The sequence below is a fragment of the Hippocampus comes genome, unplaced genomic scaffold (genome assembly GCF_001891065.2).
Source record: "Hippocampus comes isolate QL1 unplaced genomic scaffold, H_comes_QL1_v1.1 scaffold108, whole genome shotgun sequence".
NCBI lineage: Eukaryota > Metazoa > Chordata > Actinopteri > Syngnathiformes > Syngnathidae > Hippocampus > Hippocampus comes.
The window spans coordinates 1,189,074-1,209,173 of record NW_017805071.1 but is presented as its reverse complement, the minus strand read 5'-3'; the positions used below and the strand labels follow the sequence as shown (position 1 = coordinate 1,209,173).

At 40.7% G+C, this 20,100-nt stretch overlaps 2 protein-coding genes and 1 long non-coding RNA gene across 8 annotated transcripts in view; 2 read left to right on the top strand and 1 right to left on the bottom strand.

Annotated features, from left to right (window-relative positions):
• The first annotated feature begins 1,519 nt into the window (after positions 1–1,519).
• LOC109512709 (uncharacterized) overlaps positions 1,520–20,100 on the top strand; it is a 63,895-nt gene continuing 45,314 nt past the window's right edge. For both annotated transcript variants that reach the window (XR_002167583.1, XR_002167582.1), the window contains exon 1: positions 1,520–1,694. This is a non-coding gene — a long non-coding RNA (uncharacterized LOC109512709). The remainder of the gene's footprint in view (positions 1,695–20,100) is intronic.
• On the bottom strand, positions 6,773–13,230 carry plek (pleckstrin). 4 transcript variants are annotated; one of them, XM_019864641.1, is made up of 10 exons: positions 13,029–13,230; positions 10,721–10,906; positions 10,454–10,609; positions 10,188–10,369; positions 9,998–10,089; positions 9,717–9,901; positions 8,128–8,232; positions 7,951–8,034; positions 7,414–7,483; positions 6,773–7,259 (listed from the first exon to the last, which is right to left on the bottom strand). In XM_019864641.1, the coding sequence occupies exons 2-10, from the start codon at positions 10,802–10,804 to the stop codon at positions 7,147–7,149; spliced, it is 1,071 nt and encodes a 356-aa protein (XP_019720200.1). In that variant the 5' UTR covers positions 10,805–10,906; positions 13,029–13,230; the 3' UTR covers positions 6,773–7,146. The 4 variants fall into 4 exon arrangements, with proteins under 4 accessions (XP_019720200.1, XP_019720199.1, XP_019720201.1 ...); XM_019864640.1 differs by having other exon boundaries at positions 6,773–7,330; positions 13,029–13,228; XM_019864642.1 differs by lacking the exon at positions 10,721–10,906 and having other exon boundaries at positions 6,773–7,330; positions 13,029–13,227.
• Positions 14,906–17,354, top strand: avpi1 (arginine vasopressin induced 1). Of its 2 annotated transcripts, none has more exons than XM_019864645.1 (3): positions 14,906–15,083; positions 15,978–16,300; positions 16,589–17,354. In XM_019864645.1, the coding sequence occupies exons 2-3, from the start codon at positions 15,978–15,980 to the stop codon at positions 16,833–16,835; spliced, it is 570 nt and encodes a 189-aa protein (XP_019720204.1). In that variant the 5' UTR covers positions 14,906–15,083; the 3' UTR covers positions 16,836–17,354. The 2 variants fall into 2 exon arrangements, with proteins under 2 accessions (XP_019720204.1, XP_019720203.1); XM_019864644.1 differs by having other exon boundaries at positions 15,937–16,300.

Genomic DNA, 20,100 nt, shown 5'->3' with positions numbered 1-20,100 from the left:
TACGCGGGCTTAAATGTACACGGCATTGTGAAATGAGGCCGTATTACAGTTACATGGACTACTTGGATGGAACAATTGACCCGGCCTGCATTAATTCATTCATCATTATTCACGATCTTAATAGAGCCACAGAATGTGATCTTGTTCTTTGAATTGTCACTTTAGCAAAATCCCCCCTCTTAGCCTATGACATTGTGTGGTGCCATTTAATGGCGTGTTTGCTCTTCAATTGGTTTTCCATAAAGACTCCGCCAATACAGACATTGTGCCTTTTTGTTATTGGTTACCCTTTCGATGACATTAAACGCAACATTTCACTATGGTCACATGACTCAAATAAACAAAGGGAAAGAGCAAGATGTTCGTACTCGGATTGTAATTCTATTTTCATTCCAAACGTATTTGTTTTCCCTCCTTGCTCTGGATCTAGATCTGTCTGTCTCTCTGGCAAACACGTGACACCCAGTTAGCATTTTTTGATTGCAATGGAGAAAAAGGAAAAATGGAGCCTCCAATTGGATTTGCTGCACCCCTGACCATTGTTGCGCCGTCACCTGCTGCTTTTTTTCTTCGCGTCGGTGAGGTGGACAACATGTCTTGTACATATTTGTTCTGTTGTCCATGCGCATAACTCATTTGCTGCGCCACTCCCAATATTCTTCACGGGATCGATATCCACCGCTTGTGTATTTATTATTCGTTCATTAAGATACACGGCTGCTGAGGTCCATTTAAGTGAAGTGCATCGTACGCATTGCTGTAAACATGAGAAGAGGACTTAATAGCAATGTGCCTTTCGAATTTTCCCGCCTTTCAACACAGCAAGAATTCATATGTGACTGTGTCCATTTAACGAACAAGCCAATTTGTGAAACGCATTGTCTGCGATGAGTTGCAAAACCAAATCATGTGAAGTCTGCATCATGATACGTCAGTGTATCTGCACATTGCTTATGGAAACATTCTTGGGTCAGACTTCTGGCTGACACTAACGTTGCTAAAGCACACAATAATCACACACACACACAAAAGATCAAAAATACGGCTCTATGAAAAATGTAGTTAAAAACTGTGAAATTCACAAGCATTTCAATGACTACCCCATATGCAAAGAGAATCAATAATGTCAAATACCATTTGACAAATGGTACTATCATTATTAATGACAAAATAATATAGCCCAACAAAAACTCATTGAATATGACACAAATAAATAACCTCAAAAATGAATAAATTAATGTCAAAAAAATCAATCACAAAAATATGAATAATAAAGATTGAAAAATAAAAATGACTGCCTATATATAGACATACCCACTCTGATCTCAACCAACCAGGACCTGCCAGTTTTCCTCCAATCAATCATCTGTAAGCAATGCAGCTTGCGCCACACCGGTTGCCAATCAACTCGTTTGCCAAAACCTTCGAACCAGATTGAGTGGGAGCGTGGGTGGTTGTTTGTCTTTGTGTGCCCTGCCCTGCGATTGGCTGACAACCAGTTCAGGGGGTACCCCGCCTACTGACCAAAGACAGGCTCTGGCACGCCCGCGACCCTCACGAGGAAAACCAGACGAATGGATGGATGGACTTTGCCCTTCTTAATGTTCCAAGTTTTGTTCTCTTTCTTCATTTTAATGATTGCAATTGTCTTCACTTGGACATCGAGCTACCTTGTGAGTGACCTCCCAAAAATGGTGAGTCCTGACGCAACACGCACCTTTTGAAGCATGCAGATTGTGACCAGCAAAAAAAAAAAAAAAAAAAAGAAATTGAGCCAATCAATATAATTTAATGTGACTGTCCTGATTTGTTAACCTGTTTCACGTAGAGTATTAACAGGAGCCCAGAACTCACTTGACCGTAAAATTCTCTGCTTTTGTCTGCTCGTTCCTTCCATAAATCAATGTGATCGAGTCCAAATCATATTTGTGTGTGTGCATCATGGTCACGTTGACTTCAAGTCAGCTGCAACTTAAAACGCCATGATTCCATCTCGAGAAAAAGCTGACGACAATGACAAGTTCTACAACTCCACATTTGGCTCCAAATTGTTTCAACTTTGTGTTTATTCATTCCTCTCATAGACGTCATGCTTTTTAAGTTGCGTAAACTGCGTCGTGAGTTTACCCAGGGAGAGCAGATTTGACATTAACGAGGAGTTGTTGTTTTCATTTCCCCCCTGCAAATAATTCCACTGTTAACATTCTTCTTCCCTAAAAAGGTGGTAAAACACATTTGTCAGCAAAAGCTTGAAGATATGAAAACAGTTCATGTGAGACCAACTTTAGAGGAGAGGTAGCATAGATCAAATGATTCACGTCACATCTGTAATGTGTTTGGATGCACATTTAAAAAAAAAAAAGGCTACATGAGGCCCACTCCCACTTGTAGCGTATTGATATCTTGTAACTTAGAGAGTCGGTGCTCAAGATGTGCACCCACCAAGCTCTCCTCCTCGCATCATTCGGCGTGGTCTTGTAAAGTCCAGCCAACAAGTGATTAGATGATTACTGGAGGGCTGCCCTCCACCTGAATGACTGTTTGCATCCTCGCGCTCGCATTCCCCGCAGCCTGCTTGACAGTAAATCATTGGGCGCTCATGAATAATGATCCCCACTGCAGACTGGCCTTGTGCTCACGTTGGAGCCATTTGATCAATGCGCCTTTTAACAGGTTGAACGAGCAACTGAGCATTTGTCAACTTGTCCTGCGTGCGTGACTTCCTGTGCTCGGGGTGACCATTTCTTCTTCAGCGGCGAGCTGTTTTTTTTTTTACACTTGGTGGATATGGCGTCGAATGCAAACGTTAGAATCACTGTTCATGAGTGCAGTCAAGGGATTGTAGACTTGTAATGTAGCGTGTTGCCTCAAATACTGAAGTGGTCGTCCTAATAAATATGAAGTTGTCGCATCCGCTTACAACTCAAACATTTCGTTTAGAGACTTCTCCTTTACCCATAAAGGGGGAAAAAACGGGAATAAGAATGAATTATATCAGTTGAGATTGTAATTATCAGCACACTGGCGTTAAAGGGCGAGCTGAGAGATCATCAGTGATGCCATGGAAAATATCCAAGTTCTCTTTTGCCTGAAAATTATTCGTGACATTTTTTTTTTCCATCAAGATTCTGCAATGTATAGTGACAGGCAGTGTTCTTCCGTTAGGTCTGAGAAAGTGCAATATCTTTTTGCTTATCGTGACAACAGAATATGTCACAGCTTCCTGTGAGTGTCAATTAAAAATGTTGATTTAAATAGGGCTAGGTTTCTGACTGATTAAAATAAACGGTGTAAATTATCTGGCTAGCTGATTTACATTCTGGCCCTTCAAATATCGCGTAAATGGCCAATGTTTGCCAATTGTTTTTTTTACCCTTCCCTGATCAAAATATTTACAGAAGTTGTCCACAAGTCTCATCATTTATAGTATGTATTACACATAAATCTATACCATAACTTTGTATCATATATATATATATATATATATATATATATATATATATAAATGACATTTGCTGATAAGGTCAGCTTCAATTTTTTTTTTCACCAATCAAATTGGCATCACCCTAAAAAAAAAAAAATCATCTTTCCCCAATAAATAACCTTTTGGAATTCACACCCAACAAAAAAAGCTGAGGCGCTGCAAGAGAATTGTAAAAGAAATGGTGGATCGCATGAGCTATTAGTAGCTGCATCGAAAGAGAAGCAAAACAGATCATTGATTTTCTTGTCTTTTTTTTTTTTCCCCCTTGCATAAGCACGAAACAATTTGGCCTTCCCATCATGGCCATCATTTGAATCCATTTGACCTGTCCCATTTTCCTGATTTTTATGTCTCTCCCTGTCGGCCGCTGCTGCTTTTGCATATATTGCCGAATGGGACGTGTGCCCTGGCACCACAGCTCTCTTTGCATTACAATCTGGCATAAGCACCTAGCGAGTCATTTAGACTGACCAAAACGTCCATCACAGACCTGTTGATGTTGCTTTCGGCCCTCAGGATGAGACCGGAATGCTGATCGTCTCCTGTTTAAGTAGTCATGGTGACAGCATGCAAACAACGATGCGTTAGCGACTCGTACCGTCTGTATGTGTGTTAACCAAATGGCCGTCAGCACCAGGAGAAGTGTTGAGAGCTTTGGCTTTCATCTTTCATGTATTGTTCGACTAATGCACTGGGCTGATGGGAGATCACTGCAGATGGTATAATAGAAGACGGAGATGAGTCATACAGTTTGAAATAGCATCAAGACAGATAAGAAAAAAATATATATGACATGTACATACTTAGGGCTCTACCAGTTTTACTAGTTTTCATTGATTAGGTGTCAAACATGAAACACTTCTGACCATTAGATCCAGGAGCCTCTTTTTTTTTTTTAAATCACATTCATGGGTGTGCTTTAGCTTCTGCTACTCTAACAGGAGCTCATCTATGCTTTGATTACTATTTTAACCATCTTTAATTGGTGTTAAAAATGTCAAGACTTGCGTGTTTTGTTGGAGCAAAAATCTGATCGACTGTATTTTAAATACGATAGCTTTTGAACTGTGATTTGAGATAACTGGAGTGAAATGTTACTGGGGGGGGGGGGCTGTAGACTTTATATATTCACTGTAGTTTTTTTCATCACTTTTCCTGTTCCACCACCACCAAGCAAAAACCTGTTTCTGAAAGATATCTTTTCCAAGATGATTGACCTCGTAGCCATTGTAAAAGGTCCGATTCTAATATAAGTTCGCTGACGTACTCCTTTTTGTCAGTGACTTGCCAGTTTATTGGATTAATTAAGACAATAGCAGATCAATGTGGACAGAAAGGAACGTTTTATCAAATTTTACCATCCAAACTTAGGACAGGATTGAGGTAAGATGAAGTTCATTTCTTCAAAATCTCATATCAGTGCTATATTGGACGATCTTGTTTTGGTTTCTCTTCCCTCTGGGAGGATATTAGTTTTCATTCGTCTCTCCGTCTATGTTTGCATTAACTGACTTCTCGTGGAGGACATTCAGCAGAGTTAAATCAATTTTTATCTTGTGGAAAGCCTCGGGGTCTTTTTGTGCGAGTACGTCCAGACGGGCTTCTTTGTAGCTCCCAGTGTGACCTTTTTCAAATGACAGTGGAGGAATTATTTTAAGATGCCGTCTTCTCTACTCCAAATTGAAAGACTTGAATGGATTCATTTAGGAACTTTTCGCTGCTGCCCAGCAACCCACCAGACTCACAAATTGCCCAGCAGGCATCATTTGGGAGTATGAAGGTCACTGGGATTGAATTTCATAAAAGCGATTGTGTATTAATGGATCTTTTAATTTGTTGGGGACATGGTTACGTTCTTATGTGATTTGGATGGACTGTGGGAAATGTATTCATCCATATTCTACTCCGTGTGTATTTATAAACGGACTAAATTCATATGAAGTTGCAGCAACTTGGGAAATGCTCGTACATTTATTATCAAAGTGCAAGGTTATTTGATTCGTAAATGTTTAGATAAAGGAACGGCATGGCTAAGTGATAGGGTGGTCGTCTCTCAACCCAGCGGTTGAGGATTCAATCTCTGGTTCTTGCGATCTTGTTGAAGTGTCCTTGAGCAAGATGTAGAACCTCTTGATGCTCGGTGCGTTACGTCAATGAGGAAGATGGTGTGAAGTGCTTTGAGTGCCAAATCTAGAAAAGTGCTATGTAAGTGGCAGCCCAGATTCAGGGATGATTAGGTTAAAAACCTATTCCGATACAAATGTAGTCAGTAGCGATATCCTTAACACCAAAACTAACGTTTCTAGTGTCGCTCTTGCTCTATTCTGTACTTAAGATGATATATTTGAGTGATTATTGCCTGTCATTTCACACCACGGGACTGTCGTCGATAGGTTTCATTCAATCTAATGGCCGGTTCAATACACGGGACCCCCAAGTGGCCTTTGGTGATGACTGGATGAAAAATATCCCTCACAAAAGCAAAACGTATTTCCTCTTTGTGCCATAGCCCCGAGATGCCAGGCCTCAATTACTCACCAGCATGTCGTCTGCAAGACAAACACCTACCTAAAGTGCTTTCTTTTTAATTGACCCAAATTGCAAATGTATGCAATTTGAGCTCTCTAAATTAAATCATATTTCCGTATGTTTTGGATGCCGGAAGGAAAACAATTTTGTTCTCATGCCATGGCAACCACTGGATTGCCTGCTTTTGTGAACTCTCTTATTGATAGCCCGTGATAGTTGTCTTGCACTTCGGAAATAATGAGTTTGTTGCAGGGCTTGTTCGGTATACTCGAATAACTATGGAACCGAATCAATAGACATTCATTTACTTGTGAGCTATCATGTTGTACTCAATAAATCTTTGTAAAACACAAAATGTAATTTAAGACAACATAAAATCCCCCAAATGTGTTAAATGATCAAGATGCAATTTTAAATGACCTCATTTTTTTTTGGTATACTTTCCTGCATACCTTTTGCAACATCCGTTATCGTATTGTTACATTTTTGTCGGTTCAAATATGTGGCCTGGCTCATTGCTCAAAGTCTGGGTAACACCTCTGGTACATAATCTTTTCAATCTGAACAGTATGATTTTACTACTGTGGCACTCGACAATTTCATTGGGTAGACCCGTGGCGCCCTCCTGTGTTAAAAACGGGAAACGCACAAGGCTCGGTATCTTTTTATCGCTATATTTTATTTCACTTTTATAAGTGTTCACGATTCTCTCCTTGCCTGCGTAATCCTCAGTTATGTAGCAAAAAAAACGAACAAATATGAGGTTATTTGTGCTTTTAATCCAACGCAAAGTGGACACATGACAACGGCTCATTAACATATACAGTGAGATTATGACTAAAATTCCCTCTAGAAATATTAAATACACTCATTACAATGAAGCTCAAGCATTATTTAATGACTAAAATAAAGTAAGGGGCAGACATTTACGGATTAATACACTCCCACGTTCCCAGCCAGGAATTCCGTACACATGCATGTGCTTATATGATAGCACACTATCTCTAACTTCATGAAAACGGAAATGAGAAGCGAAACATGAGGCAGTATCGCAGTGCTCCTTGGACTACAATTTTCAGATGACTCGAACGCAACCTTGAAGTTGTGAGAAAATGCACACACTTCTCCCTTTGCTATCGAGCACCTCCATCCATAAACGAGAGCCTGCAGACCAATTCTAATTCCCACTTTTGGACACCTCTTGAACGGCTTCGATCCACTCCTTTCTCTCCTCGGCAGTGGCCGCCTGCAGGAAGTAGTGCCTTTCATCAGAGGTGATGATTTCAAAAAGGTTGCCGTCCACGTCGTATCTTTTGGCTGGAATCGCAGGAGGCAAGTGATTGAGAGATGAAAAGGTACCGAGGAGCAAGAAAAGGGATCACGTGTGTTTCGCAACCTACCGTCGGGCACAAAATCCACAGCCGTGACCACGGAGCCCCGCAGGTAGATGGACCCCAGGGGGTCATCACCCTAAATAGAAAGATTTTAAGTTCAGCAGCAGAATAAAAGCTTTCCCACTCAGCGATCATTGTTTTAGGAATGCAGGAATGCATACAGCACAGGTGTCAAACTCAAGGCCCGGGGGCCAAATCTGGCCCGCCATGTCATTTTATGTGGCCCGCGAAAGCAAATCAAACATGTCAATTTCTACGATGATGGCTAAAATTTTAACCAACATTTCAACCTCTCATATATAATAAATAAGCGAGATATTGTCAGCATTTTCTTGTTACCAAATCCCTGATTACACGAATTGAAACAATCGTTGAGTGAACCATTATTCTTCACTTTATTATATGTTTTCATAGTCGTAACGGCCCTCCATGAGAAACGATCACTACGATGTGGCCCGCGACAAAAATGAGTTTGACCCCCCCGGCATAGAGCATCGCACTTAAAGAGGACGGCAACTCTTGGAGGGGAAATGCAGTATTTACCTTGGTGGGGTTGTAGTAATGCATATAGGCAGGGTCACTCCTCAAAATGAATTTCCGGACTTTCCAGTTTTTTCTCTTGTGGCCCTGTGAACGTTGATGCAATGAAGATCGGAAGCTTCTTTCCATCACATTGCTGTTGGACTCAAACTCTTTGTCAAGTTATTTTACTTAACTTACCTGTTTCAGCAAACAGCCTTGTTTAACGATATTCCCTCTGAATTCTTCCTTGACAAGAGTGTCCTCGTCACTGGAGTAGCCTTCGCAGAAAAATCCGCTGTCCGCCTGTCACAAAATCACACATGCCTAAGATGCAATCTAAGACCTGCATCCAAAAACGCTGCCTATCACTTTCCAAACCAATTTACTCGATGAGACAGTCTAAATGAGTGTCTCAGACTGACAATGGCCCTTGAGATCATCATTTTCACGCGCTGCTGACTTAGTTGACCATGTAAGGGTGAATGCTGAATTATTATGACTGAGAACTTGAAACAAGTTCATTTTTAGTCTTGCCTTTTGGACCCTTAAAGGGGAAGTCAACCGCAAAATGTTCCTTACAATAATATGTTCTATGCACCTTCGCGAGTCAAAACACTGCGCTCTCATTCAGATTGCGTTCCTGGGATATGAGTTTAGCAGCAAAATCAACCCGTTTTTAGCTATCTGAGGGCGCGGCCATTTTGCCACTTTCTGTCTGTAATTGCCAATTTTGGCTCACCTGTTTTCTGAAGCTGAGCCATGATTGGTTGTGACCTAAGCCTTGAGCAACCGTGATAGCGTTTTTAGTCAAGAAGAAACAAGTTGAAAAATGGCCGCCCTCTGAGATGGACAAAAACGTGGATTTTACGGCTTAGCTCATATTCCAGATACCCAATATTCATCAGAATGCCGTGTTTAGACTAGTGGGGCTGGATAGAACATATTCTTGTCATGAAAATTTCGGGTTGACACATTTTTTTTACACCTAATGCTGCCCAAACAGTACTTTCCTCTCCATGTACCACCATTATGGTGAAAATTAAAAAAAAAAACAGTAGGATAGTTGGCCAAAGTGCTTATCAAAAGCAGGATGTTTTATTCATAAAGTTATTTGGGGGCGTCCCAGTGGTCGACTGTTTAGCGCGTCGGCCTCACAGTGCAGAGATGCAGGGTTCGATTCCGGCTCTGGCCTTCCTGTGTGGAGTTTGCATGTTCTCCCCGTGCCTGCGTGGGTTTTCTCCGGGTACTCCGATTCCTCCCACATTCCAAAAACATGCATGGGAGGTTAATGGAACACTCTAAATTGTCCCTACGTGTGAGTGTCAGCGCGGATGGTTGTTCGTCTCTGTGTGCCCTGCGATTGGCTGGCAACCAGTTCAGGTTGTACCCCGCCTACTGCCCGAGGACAGCTGGGATAAGCTCTAGCATGCCCTGTGACCCTTGTGAGGATAAGCAGATCAGAAAATGGGTGGATGAATGGATGGTATTGCAATAATAAACATGAAGTTGATGCACATTTTGGCGGACCACATAAAATGATGTAGCAAGCAGGATCCGGTCCCCGGTGGACGAGAACGAGCCTGTGCTATGTGGATTCCCCCTCTAACCCCGCACGTCCCTGCTACCGACCACTCTGAGCACAATCAACCGAGAATTACCGTATGATGGCGGAAATTTTAATATGGCTCTTGTATTAGATCTCACTGAAAAAGAGATAAAAGGCTCTCCCAAGAATTTTTTTTAAAGCATCCTCAGCAGAGCCCAATAAATTATGTGCATCAACTTACAAAGTAGTAAAGAGCATCGGTCTGATCCAACAAGACGGACTTCTCCCCGCTCACCGCACCATCCTTTGAAAGATCGCCGGCGGGCTGCAAGAAGCCCTCGTTTAGGAGCCCTGTGGCTAACATGAGCGCCTCGGGCCTGTTCCTGGCTTTCTCCTTGGAAACGAGCCACTCCACCACCGTTGAACCTTTTTTTTTTTTTTTTTTTTTTAAAGAAAACATGAAACCTCATCGTGAAACTTAGTATCGGTGCGGGAAAAAACCCGTGACAAAAGCAAAGCTACCAGTGAAGCAGTGGTTGAAGATTCTGTTCTCTCTCTCCAGTTTCAACTCCTTGACCCCTTCATCCTGGTCTCTCAGCTGAGTATACAGCTCACTAAGAGAACACAAATGGGGGACTTTAGTGAGATATCAAGCAAGACTGTCACATTAGTTACTTTTGGACTTAGTTTGTGCGGACTGTAGCGACCCTACGTCAGGTTGATGGTGTCGGGCAGGCGAATGGAGCGTCTGGTGGACTTCCTGGCAAACCTCTTGCCCCCTTGCAGGCACCGAACAGCCCCCTTGATGTCCTTCACCCACACTTCCCTCTCCTCCACGTGCGACGCTTGGAAGAAATGCTCCTGTTTCTTGTGCGTGGTGATCTTGAACACCAACTGGAGAATGAAATGTGATCTCACTGATGCGCCGTTTCTGCTGCAAGTAATGTGTGTGTGTGTCTGTATCCGACACGGGCGTACCGTTCTGTTGCCACAGTCCTGACAAGGACTGATGATTGCAGCTCCCTTAAGTGGGATCATTCCTTTGGGAGACTGGTCTGTTTTCTTCTTGTAGAATTCCAACCCGTCTTCAGACAACACCACCCATACAGCCGTCCAGTAGTTCAACAGTGAGCTCTTTGAGCCACCAAGACATGACATTTTTAGATGAATGTTTATTTGTACTTGGTATTATCTTTTGTGCATACATCTTAAGATGATAATAGGGTGAATGGATGTGTCACTCACACTCGACATTTCAGATTTTAACTCATCAAATTTCAAATGCTGCATTGGCGTAAATGTTCTGTCGTCTCTCCATCGCCTCCCCATTTTCAACCTCTCGACCTCTGTCAATCTCTTTTTATGTTGAAGAAAGAATCTTTCAGATTTGGACCAACTACCGTAAGGTACTGGGTGTTACTTTGGTCAAACCTTTAAAAGAAATATGGAAGGGTAAAGTGTGTGGAATTTAGGGCCATCTAGTGGTGAACTAGTAGAATACAATGACCAAAGCTCCAAGCGAGTCTATTTTGAAGCACTCCGGTGCCTCAGAGAGACCATACTTGGCAAGCTCACCGCCATTTTTTTTTTAGCAAAGGTGCAAGCAAAATGTCATCCAAAACGACTTCTGGTATTCCCTCAAGTGACTGAGTAAGTGCATGGATATTGAGAAACTACGTTCGTCAAGTTTGTCTCCTTTGCATATCTGTAGCAGAAAGATGGCGGCGAAACAGGTCAGCCTCCTCTAGGCGAGGCGCGCCCTATGTAATGCAATTAGCGATTACGTCACCAACAATTACAGCGAAGAAATTACGTTGTTGTGACATAACGTATTGAAATTAATAACTTAAAAATAATGAACAGGGAAAATCAACACATTTTTACACGCTGTCCTTTTTTATGTTTTTACTTGCTGCTTGACACACTTTTAACTTTTTCTGTAGAAAAAAAACGTAGCTCTCTGTGTGCCATAATCATGACCAGAATCATAATAATGTGTTGTAGTAGATCCAAATGTAAAACAGAGACCGACTTTATTCGTAAAAATTGTGTGCAATACTATAATCCATTGTAAAGATTCACAGTTTAAATATCATTGTGGGACAAACAAAGGATATCTTAATCTTAATCAACACTGATCTTAATTACACGACATTTACATAAATGTTTGAAAACAACCAGTTCTAAAATATTCTATGCGACTGGATTATACTCAGAGATGAAAGTCCTCCGGATTTTCCCGGAATTCCGGGTTTTTCAAAATTTTTTGAAAATCTCTCCGGAGAATTGAGGAAAATTTGTGTGTGTGTGTGTGTACATATATATAATTTATTTTTTTTTTCCGGAATTTTCAGAAAAGTCCACTTTCATCTCTCTAAATACTTGAGTTAAATTAGATGTAAATACAAACTGCAATTACTCATCAAGGCAAGAATCACCTTGATTTGGATTAGCGATTACGTCACCAACAATTACAGCGAAGAAATTACGTTGTTGTGACATAACGTATTGAAATTAATAACTTAAAAATAATGAACAGGGAAAATCAACACATTTTTACACGCTGTCCTTTTTTATGTTTTTACTTGCTGCTTGACACACTTTTAACTTTTTCTGTAGAAAAAAAACGTAGCTCTCTGTGTGCCATAATCATGACCAGAATCATAATAATGTGTTGTAGTAGATCCAAATGTAAAACAGAGACCGACTTTATTCGTAAAAATTGTGTGCAATACTATAATCCATTGTAAAGATTCACAGTTTAAATATCATTGTGGGACAAACAAAGGATATCTTAATCTTAATCAACACTGATCTTAATTACACGACATTTACATAAATGTTTGAAAACAACCAGTTCTAAAATATTCTATGCGACTGGATTATACTCAGAGATGAAAGTCCTCCGGATTTTCCCGGAATTCCGGGTTTTTCAAAATTTTTTGAAAATCTCTCCGGAGAATTGAGGAAAATTTGTGTGTGTGTGTGTGTACATATATATAATTTATTTTTTTTTTCCGGAATTTTCAGAAAAGTCCACTTTCATCTCTCTAAATACTTGAGTTAAATTAGATGTAAATACAAACTGCAATTACTCATCAAGGCAAGAATCACCTTGATTTGGACTGTCACAATTGCTGTTGTAAAATTGATCATGGTTAGAATTCTGTGCTCACTTTTTACCTTGTACCGTCAATATTCCCATCTAATGTTGAAGTGTCCTTTATTTTATCCCTACATGAACTAGTGATTGTACAGACACACAAGTGCAGTGTAGGCCTAGAGCGTCCTTGAACTAAGTACTGTCACATTTAAAACTAAACACAAGCTGCCTGCCTCATGATCACGCATGCCTAATTGTTGAATTGCTTGGAAGAGAACAAAAATATCCTTGGGGAATAAACATTCTGCTTCACGAAGACTGCTCACGTGGCAGCCCAGTCTGGTGTAATTCGATTACGCTTGCCTTCTGTGTGGTACATTGAATAAAATGGAGACTTTTTGTGTATGTGCCAAACTGGAGGAGTCGATATGAGGAAGTCAGTGTTCTTACCTTTTTCACCAAGTAGCCCTCTCTGATCTGTTGAGGCTCCATCACTCATCTGTTGCGTTACTGTCCCCTTCGTGCTTCTTTGTAGAGTCGGTGCACTGACTTTTCTCACTTTTTTTTGGTGGTAATTATTCTACCCGGATGTCATCAAAACCGCCAACGACAAATGAGCAGGAAGTGGCCTACTGTGTGTGTGTGTGTGTGTGTGTGTGTGTGTGTGTGTGTGTGTGTGTGTGTGTGTGTGTGTGTGTGTGTGTGTGTGTGTGTGTCAGATGAGCCGTCCATCAACTTCCTCTTTTTTTTCTGAAACTCAACTTTTGACACTTTTTGGAACATGGCTCATTTTACAAATGCTCTTTATCCATTTAGTTTTTTCCCATATATTGCAAAACACAGGTTATATTTATGCTTTAATACTGTAGTGTTAAACGTTGGAAATCTTTGCCGCTTTCATGTTTATTGGCTTTTCCTGATAAACGACCTTTTTCTCCCCTTTGCTTTTAGTTTTGGTGGTCATGACTAATACATTTGGAAAACAGGACACTATTCCGTCATGACTGACAAATGGTGGAATTTTGGGATGCACGTATTTGCTGACTTAAGTCTGTCTTTCACAGGTTCCTGTTTTATTCATTGGTCATGCAGCATTGTGCTAACGGTTACTTGAAAAAAACAAAACAAATGTCAATTAATAAATATTTAAATATTCATCTTGTGACATCACGGGTGCTTAAGTTGTAAAGTTAAATAAAGTTCATCAAAAAGCTCACGATTAAAAAATTAGTTGACATACAGTCATTTGTATTAAAATGCTAAATTGAAAAAGCGTGCCATTAACACTAGAAAGGATGTTACTGAAAATGGATGGTTGAATACAGAACATTAATCCTGTAATTTCCTTTTGCTTCAAATGTTACATGTGCTAAAGTCAATAAAAAAAGTTTAAAAAAAACGCTGTCAACTAAGAAAGGATCGTTAGATTTTAAATCATCATCACGTGAAAATTGGAATATGTTTTCAGTAGTGTTGAATCTACTTATCTCTTGCTTTAGACATATTACTGGTCCTTTAAAACGTTAGATTGGTCATTAATTCACAAATCTGGTTCTTTAATTGTGTGGCAAAAATGTTATCATGAAAAAATTATTCATGGTTTTACTTTTTGGTTTAAACGTTGGTGTTTTTTTAATGATCAAAATCAAGAAAACAACTTATAAAAACGTTAGTGGATGGATAAAATGTTGGTTGTATTCGATGAAAAAAAAGTATTAAAACTTTATAGTAATGTTCATCCTGTATTTGTATGCTGCTTCATATACGTTATTAGTGGTGTTTTGTCTTTGATAAATTATGTTAAACACAAGTACTTCATTGGGCACCATTTACTATAATTAATTGGGCACAATCCACCAAAACCCAATCTTGGTCATTGTTACTCTCTTCCCGCACTTCTAGAGGCTTCTATTAAACACCATTTATAATGCACATTTCAGAGGTGCAACTTGAAAAAAACGTTGTGGGAGGTAAATACTGTACAAAAAATGTGGCCTGACCCCTTTCGTTTATAAAGAATTCAGGAAGGATGGCATTTGCCATACTCGGAAACCCTTCGACCCCTCACAAGGAAGTGCAAAATTACAAAATAAAGACTGTCTCCGTAATTATTCCACAATACACTGACGGTGGGTTAAACGTCACTGCTCCAAAATCGTTCTATGTTTACTAAACGTACCACTCGTGTCAAGATGCCCGATTGACGTCAAAGGACAAGACTGACGTATTGCAGAGGCGGGGCCTTTCTTATAGCCCGCCTCTTCAGCTTTTTGATTGGCCCTTGTAAATCTCTTCCCCGCCTACTGTGACGGAACTTCTCCCTTCATTGGCTTGTGGTGCATCAGCGATGTAACCGGCTCAAGGGCACAAAGGGATCACCAAGGAACCAACAAAAATGCTGCACGTCACCCACCGTGGCAGCTTTCATTGAAAAAACAAAGCTGCTGGCTGCATCGATGAAAATGCTACACAAGTGACTATTGTCGACACAAGACCATTATTTGGGTAAGTGTTTGCAATTTTCAATTTTTGTGCGTCAGTCCGTTAGGGTGTTTTTAACATAAACACACGTGTCGACTCAGCCAGTTATATAGTGACTGCATTTGTTTGTGAATGTTAATTATTTTATCTCGAGAGCCGTATTTTCCAGAATTATAGTATTATTAGTTGGTTGTTTCAGCTGTGTTTTGTCACGGCAGTTATTTTGCCATCAGTACACTGCAGCTAAAAGGCACGCGAGAGACAAATGTCTTTCATCATAACTCATGCATATGACACCCCGTTATTTAATAGTTACGTTGTGGAATTGTTAAACGAGCCGGTCAAAGAATGTGTTTTGATGTGTCACGACGAACTACTGTTAATCCACGGCCTAACGTTCGTTGACCGGAATTTATGTGACCCATATTGAGTTCAGCCTTTTGTCACTATGTGAGTGATCTACTGGTGCTCCACTTACAAGCTACAATAGAACATTCTTTTAAAGTGGAGTTAATAATTCGGGTTTAAGAAGCACAGCAGTCGACCCCAAATGTAATGATACATCTGACGCTAACGTAATCCTATCAAGCTAATATTTAGACCACCTTGCACCTTGTATAACGGAACTGCCACAGCAACACTATGCATGTATATGTGTGTGCCTGTATAATATTTATTTGTATAACATTTAATGTTATGTTCTGGTTCTGTAGTTATCATACTTATCTTGTTTGTGACACAATTATTGTTTCTCTGTTGGCATTAGAAAAAGCAAAAAGCTCATGACATGTGAAATGTCAATTGTGGAGTTTCCTTAGAAACCGCTGATGTCTCATCCGTGTCGTGACTTGAAACTGTTATTTGCATCGTTTTACAGCACAGCCCTTGTATGTCACCTTGCCCTGCATTTTTCCTCAGATGGATAGTGGGCCCGCATCCCCTCCTTCGTCCGTGGTGGCCGGCCCCTCCACCCTGTGGCGCCTGGCCGAGAGGCGAGCGCGCAAGGCCGGCTCTGGGAACATCTTCAGCAATGTGAACCTGTGGCAACTCCAGAGACTTTTCAGGGCTGCTGGCGACCAGGATGCAGAACAGAGGGCCCAACTAGTTTGGGCCCACAGGGATGAGACTGAGTTAGCCCAGGCCCTGGTGGGACTTAGGACCCGGAGTCATAGCAGAGTCCTGAGGGCTAGCAGGAGAAACTTAATGGGCACACACTGGTTACGGGCCTTCAATCATCTCAGGTACAATCAGTCTGATACATGGACATAGTAAACCTGTCCAATTCGTATGGGACAGGGACTGAGTAATTGACCCCAAGCCCCTAGAGATGTTTGTCTGTATTAATAATTCAAACTGCAATTATACCACAAACTATACTGCTATACTGGTGGGTGTGTGTGTGTGTGTGTGTGTGTGTGTGTGTGTGTGTGTGTGTGTGTGTGTGTGTGTAAATGCCACTAACAACCCAGACTAAACCCTCCTCGATATACAAGGTGTTATTCACACTAAAATATTTTCATTTCACTTAGGATTGGAGAGGGCTTCCCAAGCAGTCAAGAAAAGGACTCTGGTGAAGAGACAGATCCAGAAGCTGCGCCTCACAGCAGCGAAGGCACACATCAGCACACTACAACTGAGCAAACTACAGGGCCTTCGGTGGTTCTAAATGAGAGCCGAGGCTTCAGAAGGTCAGAGAGACCGCCTCGATCTTTCTCAAGCTCGAGGACAGGTGGAGAGAGCGACCCTGACAGATACCTCCACAGAATACAACACTAATGGCGTGAAGAAGTCAAAGGAGATTTTCCTCCTCAGAATACAACACTAACGGCGTCAAGAAATCAACGAAACTTGGAGCAAGGGCGTGTTTTATTAACCTCTAGGAAGGGCAATGTATTCATTGCGAGGTAGCATGATATCAGCGCGACAGTTTGCCTATGTAGGGATGTTTTGTTTATGATAGTACAGACTTACAAATGACTTAACTGAGCACAATGAAGCAGTTTGCGCAGTGGCATAAGAATGTGTCGTCAAATACTCCTGTTTTACAGTTTTTGTGTTTTATAGTGATGGCTTACAACTCATACAATCTGTTTACTGTAATTATGACTTGACTATTGCTGTATTGATACTCATGGATCTCCATTGCAAATCGAAGACTCTTTGTACAGTACCAGCATATATTACATGTAAGAATGTATTATTGGGATTGAAGGAAAACACTACCAACCTTATAAAAGACTTTTCAATGTCATGTTAAAGCCAATGGTAATAAAGTACTGTAATGTTTGGTCAATAGTTTTGTTTTTTCATTTATTTGTTCAACCAGGCAAAGATGAATTAATTCAAACTGCATGTCGGATATGATCAGGACTCAGAACCTCAACAAAAAAAATCCAGCATTAAACTTTGTGGCAGATTCATGCTCATGTTAAATTAGCTACGTTTATGTTGAAACAGAATTATCTCAAATCAACCACTTATATTGTGTAGTTGTTTCAAACAACAACCTTTATTGTACCACTGCAACCTTATTTTTGCGTATTACATTCACACAGGTCATGTGTCCAGATATGGGAGTAGTGCAAACACTCACTGGTCTGTTCAATTGTATACCTCATGATGCTTGTTCATTTTGTGTTCCTGAGGTTGTACTGCACTGACGTGAACTGGATCACACTGAAAGGTCATCCTAATCAGGGTACTGGTGACATCATCGTATGTAAACACGATGTTGTCCAGTTTTACACCACTGCAAATTACACCCAGAGTAAATAGACCATTAAATTTATAAACCGTCTGACATTTTCAAAAACTATCCATCTGTTGCCGAAATGCGGTCCTCATGAGCCCTCGTGCAGCCTGTTTTCGATGTCTCCTCCTTTCAGCACATGATACAAATGATCAGCTCATCAGCATTCTCTACTTGTAATGCTCATAGAGGCCACTAGATGACGCTACTGTTTTGCATTTTAAATTGCACGCAAAGAGTCAAATGAAGTTCATACTTGTCGTGCACGGACATTTCAATCGGGCATATTTAACTGTAAACGTGTAGACGTTTATTTTTCAGCATATGTTGTTCTCTGCCTGCCCTACCAAGCTGATGAATTTATGGAGATGGATAAATTGCAAAGTTGTGATCTCAGATCACCAGTTTGAATACAATAATGTACGGCGGTGGAGCAACAGGAAATGTTTACAGTTGCATTTGAGAAACTTGGTGGAGGAAGTAAAACAAAAACATTACTAAAGGGAACATATTGCAGAGAACTGACTTTATTTAATTGCTTGTATACTAATACTGTAGTTAGGTCTGGAGTGCCTTCAAGTCAAGTATCAAACTACAGTTTAGTACGTTTTCTCGTGAAGTGCCAGTTTGCTATCTTTCATGTGGGGGTGTTCGCAAACACATTTTTAACATCTTAATCTTTGTTTGAGAGGCCGCACACGTAATGACAAAACGATCATTTCACCAACAATCGGCAAACCTTCCCCCGAAACCCAATCTGGGCGATACTGGGACTAACCTGGTAGCACAGTTTTTCCAGATTTGAAGAAAATAGCGGTCCCTCCATTAAGCAGTTCAATTCTTTCAGTGGCATTGTGTTCAAGAAGCTGGCAGATCTTAAGGCAAAGATTTCATTTTACTTTCAATTTGACAGTGAACTTCAACCGAGTGTTGAAATAAATTGCTTGAAACTACCGGTCTTTGTGAAGAACTGTTCACAATCTGTCAAGCAGCTGCTTGCTGTGACGTTCGTTGCCACCATCTGGCACTTGTAAATAAAAAATCGTTACAACTTCAGATACAAAAAAAACACTGATTGAGCAAAAACTCAAAACTTGAAAGTCGGGTCACTTGGAGGTAGAGTTATACCGCTGCAGAAAGAAGGAAGAGATTAAGCTAGGCTAACTGTTAATTCATCTGTGAACTACATTGTGGATGCAAAATTGTCCTTGTTCGCAAATGACCTGTGACACTATGTGTTGGCCACACATATCAAGATTTGCTATCATAACTATTGAATGGGTGTCACATTTACGATTGTCTGCCTTGATTGCTTTCAAAGTGGCTTGAGGTAATAAAAATAAAATTCCCACCCCACACAACAGGATTAAAACTCAGAATAATCTTTGAGTCAGATTTTTGCTGACTTTGATTGGGAGGGAGGAAAAATTATCCAATCCAACTGGAATATCGTATGAGCACACCACATTTAAGCGAGCCTTTCAGATTTTGATGGTCTAATTATCTTATACTGTCCTCATACAGGCTTGCTCATCCCATGACTTGGCAGCTACCATAATGAACAGTGTGCTCATAGAAACAAATACAATAGATGACGATAGATGGTAGCAGTCACTTGCATTTTGCCACCACAGCCAGAATGTGCCAACATACCAAAAAAACAAAAATCACATTCAGCAACACTCTATTGTTGTTGCTTGTCAGGGGGTGGGTGGGTGCAACACAATTTTGAAAGAAATCTGTTAATGCATCATACAAGGGGTGTCCAAACTCGGTCCCCAAGGGCCGCTGTCCTTTTTTCCATCTCTGCCGGCTGGAACACACCTGATTCCAGGCCCAGAGCTGGACATGGCTGATATATATTGTTTTGACCTTGTGGAGCTCAGTTTATTAGTCCTGCATTTTACGATGAGTCATCAAACTTGGCTGCCGTGTTCTACCAACGCGCAGTAACAAAAAAAACACACACATTTTGCAATTTATCGACACCCACCTGTCTAGTATACGCAACGATGTGGTACCACTGGACTAAATCTCGAGGACACATTGGCCATTGAAGGCCACCTGGAAATGCCTAAATGACTTTAAAATGGCCGCTTCAAATCAAAATGGAAGCAATTGCCTCCCGTGCGTTGGCCTTTCAACAGAATGGCAGATGACAATGCCATGTAGGCTAAACGTAATATAATTCTAATGCTGAATGATATAGCGTTAGCAGTACATTATATCTAGACATGTTAGCTCATATCGTCCCACCATGCTGCATTCAAACCTATACAGGTTTTTCTCTGG

Bases quoted from the DNA above. Each gene is read 5' to 3' on its own strand.
- plek (XM_019864640.1), bottom strand. From the start codon at position 10,804: ATGGGGAGGCGATGGAGAGACGACAGAACATTTACGCCAATGCAGCAT. The intron at 8,233-9,716 runs GTAAGTTGATGC...ATTTTGTGACAG, and splicing joins CCGATGCTCTTTACTACTTT to GCGGACAGCGGATTTTTCTG. The intron at 7,331-7,413 runs GTAGGTTGCGAA...CTGCGATTCCAG, and splicing joins TGTGGATTTTGTGCCCGACG to CCAAAAGATACGACGTGGAC.
- avpi1 (XM_019864645.1), top strand. From the start codon at position 15,978: ATGGATAGTGGGCCCGCATCCCCTCCTTCGTCCGTGGTGGCCGGCCCC. The intron at 16,301-16,588 runs GTACAATCAGTC...CATTTCACTTAG, and splicing joins CGGGCCTTCAATCATCTCAG to GATTGGAGAGGGCTTCCCAA.